At 36.0% G+C, this 13,940-nt stretch overlaps 2 protein-coding genes across 5 annotated transcripts in view; one reads left to right on the top strand and one right to left on the bottom strand.

Moving 5' to 3' along the window:
• LOC120330626 (uncharacterized) overlaps positions 1–2,654 on the top strand; it is a 40,092-nt gene extending 37,438 nt beyond the window's left edge. For 3 of the 4 annotated variants that reach the window (XM_078113757.1, XM_039397502.2, XM_039397501.2), the window contains 6 exons: positions 129–239; positions 900–1,073; positions 1,425–1,513; positions 1,599–1,692; positions 1,789–1,917; positions 2,301–2,654. In XM_078113757.1, coding sequence (XP_077969883.1) covers positions 129–239; positions 900–1,073; positions 1,425–1,513; positions 1,599–1,692; positions 1,789–1,917; positions 2,301–2,480 — 777 coding nt within the window. In that variant the 3' untranslated portion in view covers positions 2,481–2,654. The remainder of the gene's footprint in view (positions 1–128; positions 240–899; positions 1,074–1,424; positions 1,514–1,598; positions 1,693–1,788; positions 1,918–2,300) is intronic. The other variant, XM_078113756.1, reaches the window with a different exon arrangement.
• Positions 2,655–2,895: 241 nt separating this feature from the next.
• LOC120330636 (phosducin-like protein 3) lies at positions 2,896–5,268 on the bottom strand. Its single transcript, XM_039397511.2, has 6 exons — positions 5,117–5,268; positions 4,867–4,972; positions 4,610–4,691; positions 4,373–4,516; positions 3,657–3,865; positions 2,896–3,327 (listed from the first exon to the last, which is right to left on the bottom strand). Exons 1-6 carry the CDS (start codon positions 5,120–5,122, stop codon positions 3,176–3,178), a joined length of 699 nt encoding a protein of 232 aa, XP_039253445.1. The 5' UTR covers positions 5,123–5,268; the 3' UTR covers positions 2,896–3,175.
• Positions 5,269–13,940: the final 8,672 nt, after the last annotated feature.

Raw genomic sequence — 13,940 nt, 5'->3', positions numbered from 1 at the left:
ATATTCAAGATTTTATTTAAAAGTAAGTTCGCTTTAGAATCTTTCAATTAATTCTGCTTTACCATGAAATTAGGTATAGACATATATATCACAGCAATGTTTCACAGGACAAATTTTTGTATTTTTAGGAACGTAACAAATCACTACAAGAAGAAATCAGTAAATTGTCATCTGTATCTGGAAATCATGTACATTACATACAAACTGCTGAACAGAAAATACAAGCACAAAATTCTCAGGTATCATAGTAGATGAACTTGTAGATTAGCCTTTGCGACTCAAAAAATTTGAGAAAATCATTTGTATATCAATTGGCTTTTAAGAATCCTTTGGTGTCAGCCCAATTTATGTATATTGGGGTTCATTTTTTTTTTTTGTAAATGATCTTTCATAGAAAGAAAGCTATGAAATGTTTTCAAATGGTTGTTATGTGCTCTTTATTTACATCCCCACCATTATTTGCGACATTTTTACTCTTTATATTAAAACTATTTATCTGTTAGGCAACTACGGACTGAATTTGTTCCGAAAATAGTTAGTGCTTACTGTTCGAGTCCATTTTAGTGTAGTGACAATAATTTATTTTGTTGTATGTTGTTTATTTAGTTTCTCACAATCATGGAAACTGATAGGTGGCCATTTAGTAATCATATCAATGGCTTTAGAAAAACAGATGTTGATGTATGTATAGTAATAACCGAAAGGTCTTACTCTTATCTATTTTTATAGCCCATTTTATTTTATAAAACCTGATTACAATGATGGATATCAGCTGAACAACAGACAAAACAGTTCAAAACTCCGGAATCTTCTATTTGTAATCTCAAAGTGATTAGTAATTAGGCCCCAATACTCGATAGCGATTATGATACTATACTCGACTCATATTATTATTATAGCTTGAACATCTATTGGCTGAAAGAGGTCAACTCGGTGGACAAATCACTGCAATGCATGCTAACCTACAAGAGTATCAAACAAGATATGCAAGCCTACATTCCGAATATGTAAAGGTTGTACAAGAACACAAAAAGTGTCATGCAGAAGAAGTGACCGATTCTCCTCAACAACTGGTTTGTTTCTGACATCTAGCTTACATTGTTCTATTTTTATACTATACATTTGTATGAATAGTTTGCCTTTATCAGGAGGTGTGGTATTGAATTTTGTTGTGTTATTGGACGCAAGGTACACATATGGATCGTTTTGGTGTTGTTGTTCTTGTTAGTATCTTGTTGTTATGAAAAAAGTGCCTTTCTCATTAACTACCGGACCAATTGCTTTGAAATTCAGTGGTTAAAGATCAGAATTTGCTTTATCTTGTACAGAAGTATAGCTCATTAAAGTCAATGTTTTAAACTTACAGAAGTTATATTTTATGAATGACTCCTTATTCTAATCATAACTTAATCAAAATATTTCAGGTTGCCAAAATTCCAGACACTGGAGCACCAGGTGGACCTCCAGTACAACGATTGCCAGACTCACCAGAACATATTAAATGGCAACAGAGGTACGCAATCCTGCATCAACATTCAGTATATTTCGATTTTATTTTATATATCAAACATTATTAATATTTTATTTTCTTCCAATAGTCTTCATGATGCCAATGTCGAAAAGAGAAATTTGTCCGCAAGATTGACACAAATGGAAGAGCAATTGAGGGAGGAAATCGACAGGAGGAGTGAGGTAAATAATGATACGATTTTGTTTTTGACTCGAATTTATTCTTAAAATTTAGTCCATGATTTTGAATCATATCATACCAAATTGTTTCTGATACAGGTTGAAGACCTGCTTCAAAACTTGCGTAAAAATACTTCAAGTAATGGAGAATTGGGAGAAGTTTCTTTACAAATAGTATCAGATGAAGAAGAGCCTATATTACAAAAGCCTGCTTCTATAACAAGAAAGGTAGTGTTATTGTTTACTTTAGATGATTATAATTGGATGTGGAATGTAATTATGGATTGTTTTAGTGCTATGTTAGGTGAGACTGGATAATGAAATTGATAGATGTTTGCTGAACAGTAATACAAATTTAAAAATCAACTGCAACCTGTTCTTCATTTCAACTTGTTGTCAGCCATATCTTGTATGTGTGAAGAGGTTATCATCTACTCTTTGTGAAAATAAAATAGGATTTGTGTAACATAAATTTATGATCGCTAATGCTGGGATGTAGTAGCTGTAGTTTTTACATATACTGAAAATATTTATGGATATAGCCATTCAAATCGATGCTGAAAAGTCACTAGTGAAAATATGATGAAGTTTAATTTTAAATTCTGATTCAGATCCATCAATCAACATCCAGCAGTTTTTCTCGATGGTTAAGAGGAAGATCATTGAGGTGGGCAAACCCATCAAAATCACGACTATGTCCACACTTCAGACCACTGTCCGTTCAGAGTCTAGCATTTTTATACTTTGTAACTTTACACATACTATTGATAAAGTGCTTCTTCAGTATCTAACACTGGAATCTGCCATTGCAGCAATCTTCTGGTGGCATTTGTAATTACGTAGATTGCAAGCGGCTATTGTTGACATTCAGCAAGAAGTAAATCTGGCTTCTAGATTTGTGTTCTCATGGACCATGAGACGCAATGTTATTATGTTGAATCAGCAATTACATGTCTGGCATTTCAGTTATTTTGATTCAAATTTGCAGCATTAATGCAGATAGGAGACGGTGCCACAAAAATGTACATACATAAATATGTTACTGCATGAAGCAGATTTACTGTGCAATCTATATATATATTGAGCTAAGCTAGCTCCCATTTGTACATTACTGAATTTTTTCTTCCTTGGTGCTATTTATAATGCATATATCATGGCTTCTGTTAGCTGTGCAATTAATTAATGCTTGTAAAAAAAGACATCGAATAGAAAAGTCTTGAATCTGTTTATTTCATTCATGATATGAAAACAAGGATATAATAGGATATCAATCTGAGGGATTGCAATCACTTCGATAATTGATTGCAGAGTCAATAAACCGGCTTTGAAAGAGTAAAGTCGCTCGAGAATAAAAACACAATCACTGAAAACGATATTGGGATCTGAATGACAAAAATTAGGTGAATTGTGGCATCATGGGCACTTTTGCACTGCAGGGGGCTCTCGTGTCCAGTAAACATTGTTAATTAATAATGCCTTTCCAACATCAATAATCTTCATCTGAACTGTCATCGTCATTCTTGGTATGATTTGTTGAACACCGAATTGATGACATCATCATATCATGAACTTTAGGTTTTGGGTCTTCTTCCAAGGTAGTTTCCACAACCCCAGCTTTGTGAAGTTTCCATTCAAGTTCTGCAAATAATATTCACTTTCAATATAGTTTCTAATACATAGAGAAATTGGCAAAATTTTTTATCGTACTCCGTAAGCTCAGCTAAAATGTGTTCCACATCCAAGTGTCTATAATAGGGTTGGAAATGAAAGCCAGTAAAATGACTCAATTATGTGATCTATCACTAGTTATCTATGAATAAGCCAGATAAGTGCTGGACTAACCACCCTATAACCCCAAACTAATTTCCGTGTCAACTGAGCATATCACTAGCGAAGGATTGAAAAAGGTATATTGCATTTTCCAATATATATTATATCTCACAATACGACCCCATGTTGTTACTTACCATCAACTTTCAAATTCATTCCACCAAAATTTCCTGGCCCAATCCAGCTTTCTTTTAAATCATTGTTTCGATAAATAAATATTGTTGGTAAGTTTTTATCTGGATAATTCGGTATACAAGTTGTAGAGACACTATTCAGGAACTTTACATGTGGAAATTTAGCAGCGAGTTGTCTGAGATACTGGTTGATCAGTGAACAAAGAGGTATTCTGAATATTGTAAATATAACTGTTGAAAATTGATAGGGATGTGAAAATAATTAAAAATGATAATGTGGTTTCTTCAGTGAATTCATAATTTGGAACACAAAACTATACAGCTCACAGATTATTTGATGATAAATTTATCGGGGACGGAATTGTTATTGGCATTTGCTTTCCTAACAAAACTCGTAATGTAAGGATTGAATCATAAACAGTCGTCCTTATTAACTATAGCTACCAGTATGATTACATATTAATTGATAAAGCAGACAGGAAGGATGAGGATTCATCTAATAGGTCACTGTTTATTATTGAACATAGCTAACCTATCAATAATGTAACTTTTGAAAAATTGTTTTTAAATAACTCAAATGAATCTTGTAAATTATTTTTCCCATCTATCCTTATTTCCCAAAATTTATTTCAAGCCACATACTGAGGAAGCATTCACTCAAAATTTCATAACAAAAAGTGAATTCCTATTTTGGCATACCAATTTTAAAAAGAACCAACCCTTGCTTATATAAATGTAGAACGACCCATATTCCTTCACCAGCTTTATTGACCTCTTGTACATAATCAATTGCACTTATTTCTCTGACATCTCCAAATTTATTTTTACTGTGTAAAGCTTTGATTTCTGCTATCCTTTTCTGTCTGTAAAGAAATATGATTCAAATTATAGACAATTAGATAGTTGTTCAAATCTAGGTAAAATCAAGTACAAAATCTTGATTTAGTAATTCTTACCTGTACATTTCCATAACTCTTTCGTCTTCCTCATCTTCAAATTCATCGAGTTCATCAAGGGTCATATCCTCGTATTTTTTACCTTAATATAAATCGCTTCGATTAGCTTTGAACCTATCCTCGGAATCAAAAGCAATAATTAAAACATTCCTATTTCTCGGCTTGGCGGTGTGGAGCATGATGCTAAGTATTAGCATGTTTCCCCCAGGATAAATATGTAAATCTTATTTTATTCGACAATTAATATAAAACTATACCATCATCTTCAGGTATTTCTTCTTCTTCAACAACAGGTTTTTCCTTCTTTGGTAAAATTCCCTTTCTTCGAAGAATGTCATTCCATTCAGTATCTGCATTAGGGTCCTAAAGTACATTGTCAAATATTGATCCCGAAAGGAACTTTACATCTAGGTACATCATATTTCAAATGTGAGATTTAATATGCAATTTTTACACATAAAATTTAACAAGCCTAGACCCAAAGATATATCAATTAGGATAACCTACCTGCATACTTTGTTGTTAAGTCTGACGTTTACTAGTTACTGACAGTAATGTTGAAAGATATTTTTTCAAGTATAGCGTAAGTATATCTGGAAAAACATAAGGTAAGAACGTTAATTTCAAAGGCATTTACTACTCTATGCACTTGTAAACCCAAGCATTATAAAAACGCACAATTAATTAAAAATTTATGCAGAAAAACTACAACTATAAACATTTCAGGGAAGGTATGTTAGAAATGACATGAATAACTGCAGTAAAACCTGAAAACAGTATTTTTATGACACATAGCATATAATACCAGATGAATTCCCTCCCACCAACTGACCAATCAGTTATTCAAAATTTTACAATTTTGGGAATGCACATTTTTCAATTTTATTTGTAAGATGTTCATTTTAAAAATAAGGCATTGACTAGATTTTCTAAATTCAGACATGTGTTTTAATTTTTTTTCAGAATATTTTCAAACTGGTGAAATACTTGTTTTGGATATAGCCTACTCCATTTGACCAAATTGTAGTAACGGCACTATCACTGTATCAAGCGCACTGACAGAATGAAGTAAAGATTTTACTATCAGGGTAGTGTTGTACTGGTAATCCAGTAATCAATCTACGCTTTGAACTGGCTCGTCAATTCCACATCTTACTGAACTACACGCGATTTCAACATAAAAATCTTCTTCAGCAGTTCAGTGATAACTTTCGGCACCACTCTGTCAGTCTCTCGATCTGTAAGTCTACTTTCCATCATCTTCGCTAGAAGTTTCACGATGTGTGCGGCCAAGCGTAAGACTTTTGTCCATATAAGGTGCGAGGAGAAACAGCTGTTCGGTAACAACGGATACAATGATCTCACCCTTAGTGCAAACATGTGCGTTTCTGCCGACAACTGATCTAAGATAGTATGTTCATGCTTATCCCAGGAGTGAGTAAAGCCGATAGGACGACCTAATCATGTGGTAAGCCACGTCTTCCGACGGTAAACCAGTTTATGTCGGGCGTTGAATTATTTGACCAGTTATTTGTTTCAGATTCATGGACTTGAGTTTGAAGTGAGTCCTAAGAGACCCAAGTTACGTGAACATTTTGATCACTGTAACTTCGTCAAATTGCCATATTTGCCATTTCTGCAAATTTTGCATTTCCCATGTGCACCTTGTACGCAAATGCTCAATGTCTAACCATAAATAAATATTAACCACATGTTTATAACGTCCTTTATTCATTAGAGAGCACATTTTGCATCATCATAGAGGTATTCTTAGTTTCATAGATCAATAAATTTTGGCGTTAATCTAAGTTTTAAAAACGTGGTGTGCATTCCGTGTAAATTGAAATTCACGCGATAAAAATTCTATAATGCGGTCACTGTTCCTGAGTGGAATACATGTACCAATAGGATACAAAAATTGGGGTAATATGAATTTATAAACTACCAGTGGTGGGATTCAATTTTTTTGTCAGCCGGTTCCATCACAAAAGTCATATATTTTCCACCCGGTTCTATTACAAAAAGTCATTGCGAGTAACCAGTAATGCTAACCGGTTCGCTGATATTATGAAATTCCGTGAGACGGTTCTATGGAACCGATGCGAACCGGCTGAATCCCACCATTGTAAACTACTATTTGCAGCACATGCATATGGAATTTACTGAGTAGTTTTCTATAACTGTCCTAGACTCCTAGAGCGTTTCTGTGACTTAACAATACAATATTTCAATTTGTGGTGATTACCAGAATCAGGTTGGAACCGATTCCCATGACAGTTGGCTGTTGGGCTTACCATTTAGTCCATGTGGATGGAATTCATCATTTCTCTGACGACGACATCATCAGTTTTAGCGTGACCTTTCACTGATAGAATATTACTTTTTTTAATTACTTTTACTAGTTTAGGGAGACACTTTCTCGGTTCAATCGTTTAATATCACCGAAAATTGAGGACTTCAATTCTGCAATATTCATAAAAGGATGGAATTTCGGGATCAGAATTTCCTCGAATTCTTAGACAAGGATCTCTGAATTTTTTGGAATTCATCGAATTTAGTTTTTAGATGTGAAATAGTACGAGTGTATGATACGTACGTAATACGTAGTTGTTACCTCTAAGACTTCTTGCGTGTTGAGACTGCACTTTATTAACAGTCCGCTTTCAGGTCTTTAATTAAAACGAGTAGAAAGTTTGATTGTGTATGTGTTCTTCAATTAAAAACGACAACAGTAAAATCGATATATAAAAGGGATTGATAAAAGAGTAGATTGAAGCCAAAAGCTTGAGTGTGGCTGTGGAGGTGTGTGCGATGCAAAAGACCCAAATCGAGTGACTGCATTTCGAATACTCTAAAAACCAAAATGGGGCCAGAGCTTCACGCACCAATCAACGACCAGGACCTAGGTGCGCTATATGAGAATTCTCGGTATCTATCTGGGGTGGATAAAAATAGGAAAATTGGCGCCACCGTGACCCATGACGTGAATACGGGAATTAATCATTAGATTATCGGTCTCATTTTAAAGAAAATATACGGATCGAAAGAGTAGGTGGTATATGATGTACAACGCCATTTCCCGACATAACGTGAACCAATCAAGAATCATATTGAAACTTTAAAAAATTGAATTAGAACCTTATGCCGTATAGCAGGGAAGAAAATGCCCAATAAAAGCGAAAATGAGTGGAACTGGAACATATACAAATTGGCTAAAAAGTATACCCATAATCACTCGCTATGTAGCGTTTGGCATAAGTACGCATCGTACCTAATGTCTAATGATCTAGTCCAGGTCTACTCAACTGGCGGTCCGAATCCGGAACATTCAATGTATGTATGTTTATTCGTCTCGTAAAAGCAATATAAAAGAGTAAGTAATTATAAATACTGAAGACGGGATGTATGCACAAGACCATATTGGCCTAAAACACAAATATGCGGCATACACCCCTTTTGATATATATAAATTATAATAGGGTAAATCAAATATGTACAATATGGTCCTCTATACAGGCAGTTGTGCAAGGAGGGTGGCTGGATGCGGTAACAGGGATAAGGGTGGAGTGTACAAAACTGTTTGTACAAAGGAGTTTGTTAGACAAAACAACATCTATTGTTACAGACAAAGTTTCTTTGTTTTATTTCATATATATTTGACCTGGGGTTATCTCGAGATAGATCGGTCATTGCACTTTGTCGAATGACCGTTCAGGAAATTACTCCCTTCAAGGCGATTTCACCATCTGTTCGTTGGCAGGAATGAGCATGTCAGCGTAAACAAAGTCTGTTATCGGCCTTTTCTTTTTCTCTCGTTTTTGTTTGTTTATTATTTAGGATCATTGCCAGTCGGCTGTTTACAATTTACTTCGTGTTAGGAGTTTGCCGTTATAGTAGTGTTAATTTATATGTCACGTTAAAGTGGGCTGTTTTCTTGTCTTTACGTGATAGGGTTTGATTCGTTTTGCATAATTTAATGTTGCTATTGTTTGCATATTCTAGAATTAAGTATGTAGTTAACCTGCCTGTTGGGTTGGTCGTAAACTTTAGCAACCCTCAACACCTCAACAATTGATCATTCGTATTCTACAATGATCATTTCGACCTCAACAGCAGAACAGTGATCGTTGCGTCTCAACAATGATCATTTGACCTCAATATTGTTGTGATCAATTGATTATTGGACCTCAACATTGCTATATCAATTTATTCGGACTTCTACATTCTACAATACTGGAATCGTTTGTTTTTTATCACCACACAATTTCGTATTTCACGTGACTGCAATAGATTTCAATCATATTCAAGTTGTGGAGTTGTTAACATCGAGATACCAGGCAGGTTATACATAAAAGAAAGTTAATAGCGCGAAGTGTCACCGCCCAACACGTTATAGGCTTCTTGTAGAGCCTCATCATAAGTACTAAGTCGCTTATAATCTACATCTATAAATAGAGACCCTACACAACATGAAACACACTGCATATGAATATAGTAATAATAAAAAAATTGAGTGATGATACCACATACTATAAAACGCGGGAATGGTCAAGTTTAAAGGGTGTGTACATATATGGTATGCACCACTCAAGGGCGACAGTGTTATAAGTGGTCTATGGCTGTTCTGGCCAAAATGTGACCCTACAGGTTTTGGTGAAATATGATAAAGGTATGTATCAAATGACTCACTATTGTAAGGTGTTTTTTTTTTGGAATTCTGGATTCAGCCAAAAACGATGAGGTTTCAAAGAAAAAATAAAAAAAAATAATAAAAAGCATTTCCACAAAACCTATTATGGTTGCATTTCAGCCAGAAGATTATAAAGGTGCAGTGGGATAGGGAATGATAAGGTATAAAGAGGAGCCATTTTACCATGTCATGGATTTTCCAATGTAAATTAAAATAATAATATTATATGGTATCCTGGGATGAGCAGAAGAAAAAGTGTGATTCGGTGATAGGTAGCTGTAGCGAATGTGCATTGTGTAACTATGAATTATAATGTATTTAACCCTTTCATTTTAATAGTGTGTTCCATTTCCCACAATCGGTCATTTTATTGTAGCAACACTGATTACTGATTACATGTACTGCCTTTCTCGTATCGACCAATTTGATGACGTATCGTCCCGGCTTGCCGAGATGGCTGCATAATATTGTGTTTAGATCCACTTCTGTTTTTACTGCGTTAAGTGTGATGTGTTTTGATTCACTCCTGATTTACTGTGTTAAGAGTTAGGTGTGTCTCAGTTTTATCTGTTTTCGGAATTTGGATTGTGCATCTTCCTATAATATACAACAACGATTAGCATCAACACTGTGTGCTTATTATCGTCTGAAGGAGTCCAGATTGGAGTCACATTCCATAACGCGTGTCAAAACAATAACGCGGGAATCGAACTTAAACATATAGGGTGGAAGTCTATATCCCATCAACATCTCATCTATCTTTATCTCCCTATATTTTGATGACCTCCGACGTGTAAAGACACGCAACCGCTTGGAAATTCAATTCAACAAGTTGGAAAAATCAATTCAACAACTGGAAAATCAACTTCATGATGGCAATTCAGGAATTCAACAATGAAGACAGCAGCCTTTCCAAGTAAATACCTTTTCATATTTATTCTCGAGACGTTTTCACGGACAAAGGATTCAAACGAACATTATATATTGTTTTTTACTGTAAATGTGTAATTTTTATATAGGAATGCCAGATACACACTTTATGCGTTCGTTGCGTTCCGTCGCCGCTAGATTTTAGTATTACGCATGTCAAGTACCAGACAGTCGCAACGCCTTAAACAAAAGCAAGATTCAGAAAGCAGACGCTCTGATTCAACCTCACTTAAAACTCAACCACAAAGGATAAGTGTAGCAATACAAACTACTAAAATTCGTTCACGCAAAACCACACAGTGCACAATGACATCTTCGCCTACAACTACAGAACTTATCTCTTCTGAGAACACTACACCTGGATCATCAAGCTCTTCTACATCTTCAATAACTACAGAGAATGTCAGTTCTGAGAACCCTACACCGCGCTCATCCAGTTCTTCCACCTCTTCGAATACGGAGACGGTTATGTTGCCTGATAACTATATAAAATTTTTGACCTCGAACAAACGCGAGCCTATTTGGGAGCACGCTATCAGGCAATGGATTGATAATATTACTGCTTCATTCACATATTTCGGAATCATCGATCCTGATTTTAAACTCAAATATGTAATTCAGAGTTTCACGCCAGACCAGTATGCTAGAATGGAGGAGTTTATGCCAGATCGAGACACTAAAATAACGAAGGATGATTATGATAACTTTATTGACGCTATCAAACAAATTTTCGAGTTGAATTTCATCGACCAAATCGAGGCGTTAGGCCCTAAATGCAAGAATATGACACCTACCCAAATATACAGCTTAATTTGTCGTACACTAGATTTTCACGCTTCAAAAAACCCAATTCCGGAGCAAATATTACGGTTTTATTTTGTTCAACTTGTACCAGAACCAGTGGCGATTTTCGTAAGGCGACTTTTTGCAAAAAGTGGAACAAAACGCTCCATGAGTCAACTTGTAGACATGGCAGAAACATTCTGGGATACAAATTCCGCATCGGGCGTTGCTACTAATTCTAAAACAACACCACAATCTGACACAAGAGCTTATTCAGAGTTGTTGGCAGAGGTGAAACAGCTTAAAACTCAGTTAGACAAGGTTACACAGGAAAAACGGCAAACCTACCGCTCAAATTACAACCGTCAGCAGAGAGGCAATGATTACCAGGACAGACCACCTCAGAGATACAACAATTTGAGAGGACCGCCTAGACGCGATCGCCAATATCGTGGTCCACCCCCGGAACTTCACGGTCCGCTTTTTCGACACAATAATGGACCGCCAATGAACATTTCTCAACAAAACACGGACCCCAATCTCTGTTACTATCACGCGACTTTTGGCGACAAAGCTTACAAATGCAAAGGTTTAGGATGTGCCATGGCTCCTCAAAATTTTCACTAAGATCGGGTCAAAGTTGTCGAAAACCCGAAAGAATCTGTGCAACATCAAACTCAGCATGGCAACAACCAACTTCTCTTATGTACATAGTTGATGAATCGAGTCGACGTCGATTTCTTGTCGATTCTGGGTCATTTCTTTCAATTATTCCAGCTGATTTTATACCTATAAAGAAACCACTTAGTCATTCCCTTTATGCCATCAATGGTACGAAGATACCATGGTATGGGACTCGTTTGTTAACTCTTGATCTTGGAGATGGTCTTACCTACAACTTTGAATTTCAAATCGCGAAAGTGCGAACCCCTATCATTGGCATTGATTTCCTGACCAAATACAACTTATTACTCGATGTGGGTTCAGCTACATTGAAAAATCCACGCTCTCAACACTACATTAAAGGCAGGAGAACCTTTATGCCGACAATTGCTGCTTCATTCATTTCACCTAGCCACGATAGTCGAGTTACAATCTTACTACGGAAATATGAAGATATTACTATTCCTAAACATACATCTGTTCGCTTTAAACACAATACAGTACATCGAATACAAACAAATGGACAAATTATTTCAGCCAAACCAAGAAGAGTACCCTTTCACTTACAGGCTTCTGTGGAACAAGAAATTAAAACTTTATTAGCCTTAGGAGATATAATTCCATGTAATTCCGTTTATAATTCTCCAGTTACCATCGTTCCAAAGCGGGGTTCTAATGCTATCAGGCTGTGCCTCGATTTTCGACTTTTGAATTCAATCACGATCAAGGAAAAACACCCCGTGCCACACTTGTACGATTTTGTCAATAAATTGCATGGCTGTCGACATTTCACTACACTTGATCTCACAAAAGCTTATAATCATATTCCTATCTTGGAATCGGATCAACCCAAAACAGCCTTTTCCTGCAACAATAAGATGTACATGTTTAAAACTCTTTGTTTCGGGCTAGCATCTGCCCCAGCGACGTTCAATTATTTCATGACCGAAGTTTTAGCGAACATCGACAATATATTTGTATTCTTCGACGATATTCTCATTGCAACCAAAAGAGAGGAAGAACATTTCAGAACACTAGATCAAGTTCTAGAACGCTTACACATTTATGGACTTACTATAAATCCAGATAAATGCCATTTCAACAAATCAGAAATTAAATTCTTAGGCCATCATGTTACGCCCGAAGGAATACAACCCTTAGCCGACAAGGTGGAAGTATTGCAAAAATATCCTCAACCGAACACATTGAGAGAATTAAGATCTTTTATTGGTCTTTGTACATATTATAATCGTTTTGTAAAGAACTTTGCTACCATTATACGACCTTTAATGAGATGACAGTTGGGAAGCCTAGTAAACGTTCTCGAATCAAATGGAATGATGAATCTTTGAAAGCTTTTGATGACATTAAACATGCTTTAGCCAATGCTACGCTGTTGGTTCATCCACATCATCAAGCACCCATTTCTTTAATTACTGATGCATCTGACATTGGAATATCAGGTGTTTTGCAAATGTTTGAAAATAATCAATGGAGACCTCTGGGCATGTTTTCGAGAGCTCTTCGTGGCCCCCAGAAAACTTATTCTACTTTTGGCAAGGAACTTTTGGCTATTTTTGAATCTATCAAATATTTTCGGCATGAATTGACAGGAAGAAAATTTCAATCAATCTCAGACTCGAAAAGCCTGGTACAGGCTATTCAAAGTCCGAAAGAGCGATTAATCCAACGGGAGGCCCGTCAGCTTGAATACATATCAACTTTCGATTTCACAGTAAAACACATTGCCGGTGCATTGAATATCGCAGCGGACACATTGAGCCGAATTGAAATTCACCCCGCAGAGCATGGTGGATTAAATGCCATTGTACCTCAACAGGAAATTATCCCGTTAACTGACATCTATAACGCACAACAAAACGACCACGAGCTAAAGCAACTTTTAACGAACGCAAGCAAGCATTCTCTACAGTTAGTACAATTTCCAGTCCCAGGATTGGCGGGAAACATTATTTGTGACGTCAGCCTCGCTGGCAAACCTCGAACATATATTCCAACTTCATTACGATATAACTCATAATTTGTGTTATCCAGGAATATCAGGAACTCAACAACTTATAAAAGACAGTTATGTCTGGCCGAATATGAGTAAAGACATCCGTAAGTTTGTTCGTGAGTGCATACGATGCCAGAAAGCAAAAGTTCAACGACACATACGCACAGAATTGAAAAACATCAAAGTTCCAGATGAACGTTTTAGCACTATCAACGTAGATTTACTTGGACCACTCCCCCAATCTCATG

Source organism: Styela clava, chromosome 6, assembly GCF_964204865.1.
Source record: "Styela clava chromosome 6, kaStyClav1.hap1.2, whole genome shotgun sequence".
NCBI lineage: Eukaryota > Metazoa > Chordata > Ascidiacea > Stolidobranchia > Styelidae > Styela > Styela clava.
Note: the sequence above shows the minus strand (reverse complement) of the source record. Positions and strands in the feature narration are given on the sequence as shown.

Coding starts and splice junctions, on each gene's coding strand:
- LOC120330636 (XM_039397511.2), bottom strand. Junction 4,517..4,609: donor AGAGTTATGGAAATGTACAG/GTAAGAATTACT, acceptor ATTTCTTTACAG/ACAGAAAAGGATAGCAGAAA. Junction 3,328..3,656: donor AATGAATTTGAAAGTTGATG/GTAAGTAACAAC, acceptor TATTATTTGCAG/AACTTGAATGGAAACTTCAC.